Source organism: Gopherus evgoodei, unplaced genomic scaffold (genome assembly GCF_007399415.2).
Source record: "Gopherus evgoodei ecotype Sinaloan lineage unplaced genomic scaffold, rGopEvg1_v1.p scaffold_31_arrow_ctg1, whole genome shotgun sequence".
NCBI classification, from domain to species: Eukaryota; Metazoa; Chordata; order Testudines; family Testudinidae; genus Gopherus; species Gopherus evgoodei.
Genome location: NW_022059983.1, coordinates 3,457,687 through 3,470,817, shown reverse-complemented (window position 1 = coordinate 3,470,817; position 13,131 = coordinate 3,457,687). Strand labels below are relative to the sequence as shown.

Below are 13,131 nucleotides of genomic sequence, written 5' to 3'. Positions count from 1 at the left end.
GGGGTGGATGGAGTGGTGTGAAATGGACACACAGTCAGTTAAGTGTTTGTTCAGGAGCCCATGAACACTGCAGAGGCAGCTCGCTGCAACTACCAACAACTGGCCACATTTAAAATAGATTCTCCAGAGTGGTGGGATAAGGATGTGAACTCTGGCATAGAACCATAGGGTTGGAAGGGACCTCAGAAGGCATCTAGTCCAAGCCCCTGCTCAAAGCAGGACCAATCCCCAAGCAGATTTTTGCTACAGATACCTAAATGGACCCCTCAAGGACTGAACTCACAACTCTGGGTTTAAGCTGGCAAATACTCAAACCACAGAGCTATCCCTCCACTTATCCAAAGAAGAGCAGCAGTGTTTCTGGTGGTGGTCTGAATCTTGGACTGTATTACAATGGTCAGGGCTCACTATCTTACTGTGGATTAGACTGGCTATTGGCCTGTTTATTAAGTGTGCTACTCTCAGACACCAGCCGATAGTCCAGGGAGACTTCCACCCAACACATCACCGGCCACCAACAGTACCCTGAGCCGGAGCCACATCCTGCATCGACTACGAGAAAGGGACCGAGAGACTTTGTCCATTGGACCATATGAACTGGAAACATAAACTCACAGAACTCTCATCAAATGAGGGTCAATCCACCCTCCTCATCATATCCACTCATTATCCCCCACACCCAAATGTAGCTATTCTATGAACAATGTACCCTCATCTCAATCTCTGTACTTTGACCCGTTAACCTTTTACCCCCAATGGTGGATATTGCAGTTCATGTATTGCTTATGCCACTTGATCTTAAACTCAACTTTGCATCTCTTGATCAGCTGTACGTTATTCTCTGATCACCAAAAACTTCTACCTTTAAACTCTGTACTGTTTTTGTATGCTGCAGTGGTTGTGGGGGACAACCACTGATTGTCACATATGAGTAATGTAAGAGGCCCTCCACAGAAAGCATAATAGATGACCCAGACCCAATCTGCTCGGACCCATCACTATGGGGAGTCGGAGACACTGATTTGAATATACTTGCAGTATGTCCATAGGAGGGAAAGTGCAGGGCATCCAAGGGGCAGTGGGGCAGATGGAACACTGACACGTGGCATCTTGATACCTGGCGCTATCAGGAAATATGCGGTCATACGTTTGATGCTTTTCCCGGGCCGGGACAGCTGGGAAGGTGGGTCCCAGAAGAAAAGAGGTGGCATGTTAGGAGTATTAGTGTCAACGTAGGATTCGGGCCTGTAGTTTCGCCTGAGAGAGGACTTTGAGTTCAGCTTGCCTGGTGGGTTTTCGATATACACGTTTACTAATATGTGTGATCAAAGACAGACACGGTAACTGTAGCTGTTGCCTAAACCTGCTGGATTTGTTGGTATAATGGGAGTAGATAAGAGCAGTTAAAGTGTTACTGGGCGTGGGGGGAGTGTAATATACAACCACCAAGTTGAAGACTGCCCCAACTCCTTACCCCTCCCAGAGGGTACCCAAGGGGTTGGAGGAAGACCCCAACTCATGACCCTCCAAAACGGAACATGACCATAGATTGTAAGGGGTGGGACTAGGGGCGTGCCTTCTGGGTATATTTCGGCCCGCAAAGAAGGAGGTGGTGGGAATTGGGGACGGGGAGCGGGGACACAGGTGCTGTCAGAGCTGGGAACGGAGGTCTGGGGAACAGACACCATCAGCCAACCCCAATAACCGTGGCATTGCGTGCACTTCAGACTTCTGGTCTTGTGCTTTCTGTCTGCATGAGAGGAATCAAGGGAGGGGGTGAAGGGGAAGCCCTCTAACAGCCCCTCCCAGAGCTGCAGCTAGAATTCAGGAGTTGTGGGTCCCCTCCTGGGTTCTCTGGGCTGCACTGTGCTGCCCCTGAGTCTATAACTCCGTGTGTCCATCATGTACAGCCCAGACCATATCAGGCCAAGGTTGGGCTGGGATCCAGGCAGCAGTGATGGAACAATATGTATAGGGGTGCTGAGAACTATTGAACTAAACTGTAAACCCTGGATATAATGGAAAGCACTTCAAGCCGCACCCCGCTGCACTGCTAGTTCCAGCACCGATGGGTCCAGGGCAGAGTTAAGGGGATTTCAGGCAGCATCTTCACTCTGCATTGCCAGGGGAGTTGGCGCTCAGCCCCGTGACTGGGTCCCAGCTCATCTTGACCCTTGATCTGGGGATTCACGAGGATCTGGGGGCAATGCCCCGTCTAGTACTTGGCGTAGGAACGGTTTCCCCAGCACAGGGAACCCAGGGGGTCTAATTCCTCCCAGCCGAGCAAGAGCTGGGGTGGGTTTGGCCCTACTTTAACCCTTTGAGTTCTCAGCACAGCCTTCAGATGGGCGTCTCTCAGACCTGGGGAGAGGGGGGCTGGATTGTCCCAACCGTGGGCAGTGGAGTGGCTGTGGGGGCAGGGAGGGTGAGGTAAGACACACAGGGGCGCAAGAGGGGAAGTGGCTCCAGTAACTCCTCTGGAGACACGTACACACAATCCCACGCACAGACCTACACACACTCTCTCCTTATGCCCTGGGACAGTGCCCATGTTCCCAGTCTCTCCCTGTCTAGACACCCGGACAGTTCCCTTCAGCATAGGGAAAACTCAGCAGCGACCAGCAGGGGCTTAACCCCCCACCCGACCCCACCCCTTAGTAACTGCCATGAAAGCATATAGATCAGTGACCCCTCCCCGTGGGGGTGAGAAGACAGGATCTGCCACACCCCTGCCCTCTCCACTCCCACACAAGACCCTGGGCACCCGACACAGCTGGGACGGGGTGCAGGGACCTGTCAGGGACAGGGAGCCCAAAGTCATGAGCTGCTGTGACAGTGCAGGGCCCTGGGTGGGGTTAAAGAAATCGGCTCCTCCCAGGTCCAAGGGTCGCTGTGTCTGGAAGGGCCACCGAAGGCTGGATGGCGCTGGCTCTGCCTGGGTCCAAGAGTTGCTGAGGAAGGAGCAGAGGGTCTGGACCTGTTACACACCCTCACAGAGGGCTCTCACCCCAGGTACGGGACTGTTCTCCCAGCTGCAGACACCAGCACAGGCCCTTGAGTTGTTCTGGGAGCACTCCAAGGAATCAGCTCAGCTGGTGCCAAGGTGCAGCTGGCTCTGGGCTGGGAGAGCCAAGTAATAGTCTCAGCCAGCTCCCTGCAGAGCTGAGCCTCCCATTGCCAGGCTGAGGTGCTGGAGACCCCTGACTTTCAGGAGAGAGGACCGGCACAGCGCTCCCTGCAGCAGAGCTCCCCTAGTAGCGCATAGGGACCAACACTGAGGCCGGGAAGTTTGTCTCTGTCCCAGCCCTGCCATGGCGCGTCAATACTTCACCCACAAGGGAGTGCTGTTCCCATGCCTGGATTATTCCCCCGAGAAGCTGAGCTACGTGGAGAATGAATTTCAGGTGCAGGATGACGACGTCTTCAACATCACCTACCCCAAGTCAGGTAGGGGAGAGCGGGTGTGTGTGTGTGTAGGGGGGTCCTGACACACATACGGACATTAGATGGAAACACCAACCCTGTCACATGACCTGATTTCCTAGATGGCAGACTCCGGTCATCCCTACCCCTGCCCAGAGTGAGAAAAAGCAGGCTGCTCCCTGAGGCCCAATTCACCCACCTGGTGCTGGGCTGACTCTCTGTGGACACACACTAACCACGGGCTTTCTCCAGAGCCACCGGCAGGGCCAGGACACCCCTGGCACAGCACAGTGAAACCTTCTGATTTTAGCACTGTCAATGCACCTCAGCTGTTGGGGGCTGGGGGCCAGGACTCCTGGGTTCTCTCCCCTGGTCTGGGAGCAGAGGAGGACCTAGTCGGTTGAGGGGTTGTTTTAGGCCCATTAACTCTTTCATCCCTAGGCACTAGCTGGATGCTGGAGATTCTGAGTCTGATCCGTTCTGATGGGGACCCCGGCTGGGTGCGCAGTGTGTTGAACCGGGACCGGGCACCCTGGGTGGAGCATGGACCAGGGCTGGAGGCCGCCCTGAAATACCCCCCGCCCCGGCTGCTCTGCTCCCACCTCCCCGTCCAGCTCTTCCCCAAGTCCCTGCAGCGCTCCAAGGCCAAGGTGAGAGGCAGGAGATCAGGGGCTGCAAGTCAGGATTGAGGAGCACCAACGGGGCTTTGTGTCAGGAGGGGCGTGAATCCAGGGCTGCTGCTGGGAGTGAGTTACAGCAATGTGGGCGCGTGAAAGAACAGGCAGCAGGGTGCGGCGAATCCTTCTCCCTGCAGAGGGTGGGGAAGTGACGGCCCGGGTTGGGTGGCTAATTGCTGGGTTCACTTGGCATCCCGCTCCCCTGATTGTTAGTGACCCCCTTGCCTCCCCCCAGATCATCTACACCCTGCGCTGCCCCAAGGATGTCCTGGTCTCGCTGTACCATTTCTCCAAGCTGCTGCGTTTCATCAGGGACCCTGGCTCACTGGAGTCCTTCCTCGAAGACTTCCTGAGCGGGAATGGTGAGCAGCAACCTGGGGCCCTCAGGGGCCCTGCTGCATGGAGGGACATGCAGGCAGCCTCCCCCTGCCTGATGCCTGGGCTCCCAGCCGCTCACTGATGGGATCCAGTTTGTGCATCCCCAGCCAGCTCTGAGCTGCTCTTTGCCCAGGGCTTAATAGGCTGCTGAGTGGGGTTAAGAAGCTGCTGCCTGGCCGTGCGCACATCTCTGGGCTTGGCAGTTCAGGGCCCTGGCACGTCCCGGCTTGGCAGTTCAGAGCCCTGGCACCTCCGGTCTGGCTGCATCAGTTATGAACGTAAAAAAATTGCTTGAGCCCCGGCACCACTTTAATTATAAATTGAAGAGTGGGTGGAGGGCCGTGTGGTGCCAGCTCTGGAGTCACCGTGCCGCTCTCCCCTGCACAGTGGTGTATGGCTCCTGGTTCGACCACGTCACCGGCTGGATGGGGCTGAAAGGGAACGAGAACTTCTTCTCTATCACGTACGAGGAGCTGCATCAGGTAGGGAAACCACCCCCTTGGGCCACACCCAGATAACTCCAGCCCTGGGGTCACGCCAACACGTAACCCCACCCCCTGATGACACCAAACGTAGCCCCCCCAACCACCCCACATGTACCCCGCCCCTGAGCCATCCCCACACGTAACCCTGCCCCAGGCCCCCAGCCAGGTGCTGTTCTAGGGTGTTGCCAGCCCCAGCTCCCCAGGCCTCGGCGTCCATGTCCCGGCTGTTGGCTCCTCCTGGCCTTTGCATTCCTCTGCCCCTGGCCTGGAACAGGGTCTGACCTCAGGTGGCCAACGTGGCTCATGGCCAAGGCCCTCTGCCCTTGAGGGTCTCTTCCTCAGCGCCCAGCGGGGAGTAGGACCCTGCGGGGGGAGGGAACTGAGGCACAGGTGGACCATAAAATTGTCGCCCTAGAATCACCCTCCTCATGGCAGCGGGTGTCTCCCCCAGGATCTGCAGGGCAGCGTGCGGAGAATCTGCCACTTCCTGGGGAAGGAGCTGAGTGAGGAGCAAGTGGCCGCGGTGGTGGAGAACGCCTCCTTCCAGAGCATGAAGGGGAACAAAATGTCCAACTTCTCCCAGATGTCGGACGAGTACATGGACCACCAGAAGGGGGAGCTCCTGAGGAAAGGTGAGTCCAGGCCTGGGTTAGCAGGGGGCAGCGAGCTGGGACTGAGGTGCATCAGCAGAGCTGCGGGGGCAGGGCTGGGGGCAGGGGCAGTGGGTTGGGAGTGAGGGGCAGGGGCAGAGCTTGTGGGGGTAGAGCTTGTGGGGGCAGCGGCTGTGGGTAGGGAGTGAGGGGCACCCTAGACCATATCCCCTGTGGTTTGCAGGGATCTGCGGTGACTGGAGGAACCATCTCTCGGAGGCACAGAGCCAGCGATTCGACACCGTTTTCCGGGAGCGGATGCAGGGTCTGGGCCTGACCTTCCCCTGGGACTGATGGCTCATGCCTGCCACGTCTATACCTGCAATACACCAGCCCTGTGCCATCGATGTGCTGCTGCTCTTACTGTGCCCTGGGAGATGCCCCCTGGGGCAGCCTCACTACAGCATCAGCAATAGGCAGAGCTGGGCTGGGGCATGTGTCCGGCAGAGGTCAGTGAGGACACGCGCATGGCACGGCTCAGCTGAAGTGTATTTAAAATCTGTCCATTGCAGCATTTTCCTGATCTGCTTGCAGGCAGGGGCCTGTGCAGGGCAGTGTGAAAGTCTGCACAGAGCCAGCCTGGAGCATGATGCAGGAAATGCGCCTCTGTGCAGGGAGCAGCCTGCTCTGTCTCTCTCGGGTTTGGGTTCCTGTGCGTGAGGGCTCTGTATTGGAAGAAATAAAATCAGGTGATGTGGCAACCTTCCAGCAAGAGGATTTGGTTTTTGTATCTAACTTCTCTGGGTTTGCCATGAACAGAACATGATCCCATCCAGCAGGGAGCGTTAGGAATACACACACGCACACGCACACACCCTCACTCATACTCTCTTTCTCTCTCTCGCCCAGGACCCCTCCCCCATTCTAAAAGTTGTGATTGCTGGTGACCCAGTTCCCAGGTAGATCCCAGCAATACCCCCAGGGACGAGGATGCAGTCATACCATACAACACAATTGTCATAACTTCACATGCATTAATGATACACGTCTATGGATAGAGAAATGACTTTCAGCAGATCGTGCCCTTTCCCCTGATGCCTCACCCAGCCTGCTTTATATGCAATATCACAATTATATAAAAATGAGGAATATGGGGGTTACAGGGTGGGGAAGAAACAAAAAGTTATGGCTCATGACCTGTCCATGACTTACACCATAAATACCCCTGCTTGAATCTTGTGGGGAAGCAGGATGTTGGGGGGGAGGCACCCTGGAGGGCTTGCTGCTACTCCAGCCGCTGCCGGAAGTGGAGCCCTGTGAAGGTGCTGGAGCCGAGGGAGCCGGTGGGGCTGTAGAGAGGAGCATCCCCATGTGGGCAGGATCTTGCCAGCAGTTTTCTGAGCAAAGCCCCCATGGCTCATCTCTGCCTGGTTCACCCGGCTTTATGTTCCTGGCTGCCAGTCCCAATGGGGGCTCACCCAGCCCAGCTCCCCAGGCCTCCGGCCGCCCGTCTCTGCACCTGGCCCAGGCTGGATTCCTCCTGTTTGCCCACACGGTGGGACTGGAGGTGGATGCGCTCGCCCCTGCCTGGCCAATGGCTGGCTGACTCCTCTGCCAAGTCAATATTGGCTGTCAAGGTGGAGGAGCATCATCCCTACCCTGCCTGCCTTGTCCCAAATCCAGGGCCCGAGGTAGAAGGTGGTGTGGCCACCTGGGCTTCACCGCCCCCATCCGCCCCCACCGCGTCACCCGATGGCCTCCCATGGTAGCAGCACAGGTCCTTACTACAGGAGACTATCTCACACAGCAGGGCTCTTGCCGGGCTCTGGGACGGGAGTGGGGCCTAGTGGTTAGAACGGAGGGAAGGTGGTTGGGTGGGAGAACACCTAGGTTCCCTCACCAACTCTGAGAGGAGAGTGGGGTCTAGTGGTTAGAACAGGGTGGGTGGTAGGACTCCTGGGTTCTATCTCCAGCTCTGGGAGGGGATGGGGTTTAGTGCTTATAGCCACCTGTACCCCTGCCACACCTCCTCTTGTAGGTGCTGGGAGATGGGCTGGGCCTGGACCAGAGGCTCCTCCCCACTAAGGAAGGAGGATCCCAGCTGGGATTAGCTGAGTAAATGGGGCAGCAGCCCTGTGTGCCACAGAGATTGCCAGCTGCTTAACCCTTTAGTGTCTGCACGTGGAGGTGGGACCAGATCAAAATGGAATGGGGGATGATGGGAGAACAGGATCAGGTGTGTTAGAGGAGGAGGATGGGAACCAGGACACCCCTGGCTCTGGGAGGGGTGAGGTCTAGTGGTTAAGGGGGACAGGGGGTGGAAGTCAGGACTCCTGTGTTCTATCCTGCTCTAGGTGGGAAATGGCAGGTGTTTGCTCCATTGCAAACTCCAAGTTGAGCAGCTGCTGCCAAAGCCTTTTGCATCCTTTGGGGCATGGCCCCATGGTAGGAGGGAGGTTTCACTTGAGGTGTATTGGGGGACTCCTGCGGCACTGCTGGTCCTTGTATCCAGTTGCCCCTGAGTGGCTCACTCCCGCTTCCCCAGTGCTGTTCCCCACCCCCCTGGGTCACGGTTGCTGAGGCCTTGTCAGGGATTCACAGGACTTGCGCTGTCTTGGCCCCGTATGGCCCTGGGGGGAACCCCTGTCAATGTGACAGCCCTTCCCGGGGGTGCACTCTCTCTTGGGGGTTAAGCCTCTCAACCTCCTGGAACCGCACCTCTCTGAGCCTTAGCACGTCTGTCTCCCACCGTCGGCCCCTCAGGGAATCTTCTCGCTCTGGACCCCCGGGGCCTCCACTCCCAGAGCGAATAATGCCCCCCTGATATCTAGCCTGGAGTTACTTTCAGCCAGCATAACACAGGAGGGTTTATTGAGTGTCTGAACCCAGCGCAGGAAACTCTCAGGGCCTCAGGCCTGGCCTCCCTCGGCACGGCACAGCAAAGCACGGCACAGCTACATCTCTCCTGCTCCCTCTCTCCAGTCCAGAGACCCTGAGCTTTCCAGCTGGGCAGCCGATATCCTCTCCCCCGTCCTTTGTCCTCCGTCCCAGGTAAACAGGTCACTAGGGCCCTCTCTCTTCTGTCCTTTGTTCCCCTCTAGCTGGAACCGGCTGGTCAGGTCACCGGGGTCGTCTCTTCACAGCCCATTGTCCTCCCACTGTCCAGAACAGGCTGACTGCCAAGCTGGTCACCTGGTCACTAGGGTTCCCCATCTCCAGGCTGCATAGGCAGCAGGTTATATATGTTTGCGGTGATCGAGCACCAGCAATATTCAGGGCTGGGGGCCCAGCGCCAGCAATATTTGGAGCTGGATCTCTCCCCCGGCCCTGCCTGGATCGGGCCCTGGCCCCCGCGGGTCTCACCCACCCCCCACGCTGTGTCCCTGCCTGGCAGAAAGCAGCGCGCGCCTGTCCCCTGCCTGCTTCTCCTGCCGGACTAGAACAGCTCCCGGGAGAACTGCTGTCTGCTGCCCTAGGGTCCTAGCGCCCGCCATCCACTACTGGCAAGGCAGGCTGCCCTTACCCTGCCCTTCTGTCCTAGCCCTGAGTTTCTCCAACACCCCAAACCCCTCATCCCCAGCCAGAGCTCTCATCCCCTTGCACCCTAATCCTCTGCCTCTGCCCTGAGCCCCCTCCTGTTGGTGTCACTCTGGCATAATCCTAGGTAACTCGGAAAGGGGGTAGACCACAAGTGTCAATAAAGCCCTCCTGTTGTAGGCCTCAATAAACCAATGTTCCTCCATGTTCAACACTTTGTGTAACCTAGTGTAACCTAATGTACTAATAGTTGCAAAAATGTAATGTTAGCAGTTAGCTTTTGGTTGTAACAGCCAGTTCTCATGAATATAAAGGAACAGACTGCTTGTTTTAGATGTGCTTGATCTAAGTCATTCTCCCTGCACCGCTTTAAAATCTCAAATAAACTTGGTTTGCTTCTCCACCCTGGTGTGTTTATTGGCATGGCACACCAGGCGACGGACCCCCCCGCTGTTGCTTGGCCTCAGGCAGTTATCTGCCGGCAACAGTTCTTGGCGCCCAACGTGGGGCATTGAGGCTAAAATTAGCCTTGCCTGGATCCCTCCTGGTGGTCGACGGATTGTGGCGATGCCCGACGCCCAGGGCACACTGGTGACTTCACCGGGGGCCTCGGCGGAGACGCGGTGTGAGTGACCCCAGAGGGCACAACGGTGCAACGTGCTCGAGTAGTGGAGAAGCAGTTGTGGGTGACAGTGAGGAACCGGTCCCTTGGATAAGGTAGGAACAGTCCAGTAGTGTGGACTTAGGCCTGAGGCTGGGGACGCCCAGTCATTGTAATTCCCATTAGACGATAGAGTGTCATATAATGGGTCAAGGGCATGGTATGGGGCGCCAGGTACGGTGTACACCCCTAGAATGCATTCTGGAGAATTGGAAGGTGTTTGGATTGGATCCGTTATCCAAAAATAGGTTACAAAGGTTTTGTACAGTGGACTGGCCTCAGTACAAATTAGAGGGTCAGGAAAGGTGGCCACCTGAAGGATCAGTAAATTACAGTACAATTACTCCTGTTTTGTCAGTGAACAGGTAGGTTCTGAAACTGTTTGTATGAAAAGCTCCGGTTAAAGAAAAAAGAAAAAAAAAGAAAAAAAAAAGAAAAAAACGTAGCTCCTGTTCTCCCCCCTGTCTGGCGGAGTGCAAGGATCCAAAAGCAGGTTAGGGATAGTTCAGGGACAAAGGAGGGACCTGTCTAGAAAGGGGAGACCCTATGTCCTAGTGCACTCTCTCCCTGTTGTGGCTGCCAAAAAAAAAAGCGGGGGGGGGCCAGTATGAGTGACTGTTACCGGAAGACGCCCAGAGTACCCTGTGAAGCAAAAACTCGTGACCAGGACTACTTTAACGCAAGCCCGGTAACTAGTGGATCTTTAGGAGGTCCGACCTATGGTGGGCTGACTCGGCCTGGCATTGTCCGGTGAGGAAGCTGCCCGAGTCCAGGAGTGTGTGTACCCATCTTCCCTCCCCCTTTCGTTTCCGTGTGGGCTACTGACAGTCTGATCATCTCACAGGATGCAATCAGAGTGAGCGGCGCCGTCTCCCAGAGACTAGCCAACGCTCTTTGCTGAAGGGAGGTGTAGGAGGGTCGTGGCCATCCTCGTTAGCCTCTCCTGTGTGAGTACCCTGTAGGGAAAAATCCTTAGTTTATGAGCCGCTAGCAGGGACAGGGCACCCTCCCTGTGTGTGTAAGTGGAAAATGGGTGGGGGACAGTCTAAACATTCCACCTCACCCACTAAGGGTACCCCAGCATATTACATGTACGTACATTATGGTTCATCAACCTGCAGGTATTTAAAGAATTGGAATATTTACATGCATGAAAATCCATCTAAACAATGCCCACTAGAAGGTACTTCAATCTAGATAAGATCATACATCTAAGAGGAGCGTTTAATCACCAAAAAGCCCTGACACAGGGTGAGCAAATTTGTCTATTGAGGAAAGGAACGGGTTAATTTAAAAATCATCTTGGCCCAGGGATGGAAGAGAGGGGGGTTGCTCTGCGTTCAGGGTCAGGAATCAGTGCGGACTGTGCTTGGTGCAGGGAGGGGCTGCTTTCAGCCCCAGCTGGCTGTGAAAAAATATAGACAGAGGTGAACCAAAGGTAATACAAGTTACAGAACTAAGATTACATTTGCAGAGATTAACTGTCCAGTAAGATCCAACAGTGTGCCTTTGTGACCCCGGAGCCGCTGTGGCTTGGTGACACCAAAAAAGCCACAGGCAGCTGACCTGGACTGGAATCTCTGAAAGAGACACCGCAGGAGATTCCAGGGTGTAAGAGAACAGCCTTCCCAAGAGCGGAAGCATGTTGGAAATTCTGGACAAGCTGTATACAGGATAATCTCCTGTCCACCTCTCCCCCTTCTCTGAACATTATACACAGAAGTGGCCAGTCTGCACGTACGTGTGTGGGTATGAAAGGGGCCTGGGGCATTAATGTTTTCCTGAGTGATGAGGGAGCGTTCCCAACACTCTCCGTTGTTGTTTTATTATTTTATTAATGAAGCTTTAAAATACAGTTATATGGTGTGTTTTCTTTATCTTCCCCCAACGATCCTGTAGTGTCAGCCTGATCACCTGACACGAGGGATAGATTGATAACAGAAATTTGTCACAGTTTGGTGAGCAATTAAGAAGGGGGGGAGCCCTGCAAAATTTACACCATCTATTTGTTTTACCCTTGTTATTTTATGTTAGCTTTGCTTGGTACCGTTGGTGTTATATGTTAAAAATTGCATGAGTAAAAGTGAGCCCTAATAGAATAAGGAAATGCTATCTGATTCTGGTTCTGTTCTGTTTAACTGGTTACTGTTGTTTTTCTGCTCTGTTCATTTGGGCGTTAGGAATGTGGGCGGAACTGAACCTCTCGTTCGTAATTCCTCGGAGTGGAAGCCATGCGTGCGAGGAAGCTCTGAGGTCGAATTGAGATCCTTCTGTCCCATCTCCTGTAGCGGTCAGTGTATAGAAGTGGAAAAACCTGGCTTAAACTGTAGTTTCCTCTGCTCTCTGTGTAATTCTCTCTTCTGTTTAAGTGTCAGCAGACAGATGCATGGGTCTCCGGGTAAACTCTCTAAAGGGGTTTGGATTATATGTTAAGTAAATGGCCTTTGCCCAATGGGCCATGTGTTTTTGTCCAGGTAACAAGCTTCATGAAGGAGGACTCGGGTAGTCTTGTGAGTAAAAATGTTTAAGGAAAGAGACTAGGAGGGTTGGGGGCTAGTTGAAAAGCCCACCCTCCTAGCTAAACTGGTAGTGGAACAAGTTGGTGCCCGTGGAAGGGACGGTTCTGCAAAAAAAGCAGGATCGGGCCCAGGCGGGCAGGCAACAGACAGAAAAATTGAAAAATGGGTTAAAAAACTTTAAGGGTGTAGTGAAAGAAAGGAGTCAGTAAGTGTAAGCATGGAAATGTAAAATACCCAGGACTTACTTGAAATGGTGAGTTAAGTTGATAAAAGTGGCTGTTGGGAGACAAGCAAGTGATTTAAGGGAGAGTGAGAAGTTAACTCTGTAGTTGCTGGAGGGAACAGCAGTTAAACTTTGTAAAAATGCTAAAGAAGAAAGTTCTTGGTGTCTGTAAAATGTTTGTAAATAAATTCAGGCAAAGAAATTATTGGATTGCAATCATTTGATTTGGCTATGAACAATTTAGTTAAATTAGCTGAAGAATGTATACAGTGTTATGTAATTAAAAACCTGGGCTGCCTATAAAACAAATACAAAAACTATGGGGTAGTTCCTCTGTTTTGCCTGAAGTCAACACGGGTATTTGTATATTTTAGGCGATAATTGTCTGCCCAGAAAGGGTAGACCTCTGTTTTTTTGTCTTTCAGATAATCAGAGAAAACTGATGCCAGCTGAACAGCATTCAACGTACCATGCATTTACTGGCACAATAAAAATTATGTTTTGTGTTCTATGTTCTGTCTTGTGGTGTTTGTCTTGTGGCCGGAATTTTTGTGTTTAATATTTTTATAAAATAGTCTAGTTTAAAATCAAACAAAAAGGTTAAATTAAAATGCAGATACTTGTTTTGTTCAACTTGA

General features: G+C 53.8%; 1 protein-coding gene across 1 annotated transcript; it reads left to right on the top strand.

The window, feature by feature from the left end:
- Positions 1-3,311: 3,311 nt before the first annotated feature.
- On the top strand, positions 3,312-5,907 carry LOC115640555 (sulfotransferase 2B1-like). Its single transcript, XM_030543412.1, has 6 exons — positions 3,312-3,447; positions 3,865-4,073; positions 4,336-4,462; positions 4,866-4,960; positions 5,415-5,595; positions 5,798-5,907. Exons 1-6 carry the CDS (start codon positions 3,312-3,314, stop codon positions 5,905-5,907), a joined length of 858 nt encoding a protein of 285 aa, XP_030399272.1.
- Positions 5,908-13,131: the final 7,224 nt, after the last annotated feature.

Bases quoted from the DNA above. Each gene is read 5' to 3' on its own strand.
- LOC115640555 (XM_030543412.1), top strand. From the start codon at position 3,312: ATGGCGCGTCAATACTTCACCCACAAGGGAGTGCTGTTCCCATGCCTG. The intron at 4,074-4,335 runs GTGAGAGGCAGG...GCCTCCCCCCAG, and splicing joins TGCAGCGCTCCAAGGCCAAG to ATCATCTACACCCTGCGCTG. The intron at 5,596-5,797 runs GTGAGTCCAGGC...TGTGGTTTGCAG, and splicing joins GGGGGAGCTCCTGAGGAAAG to GGATCTGCGGTGACTGGAGG.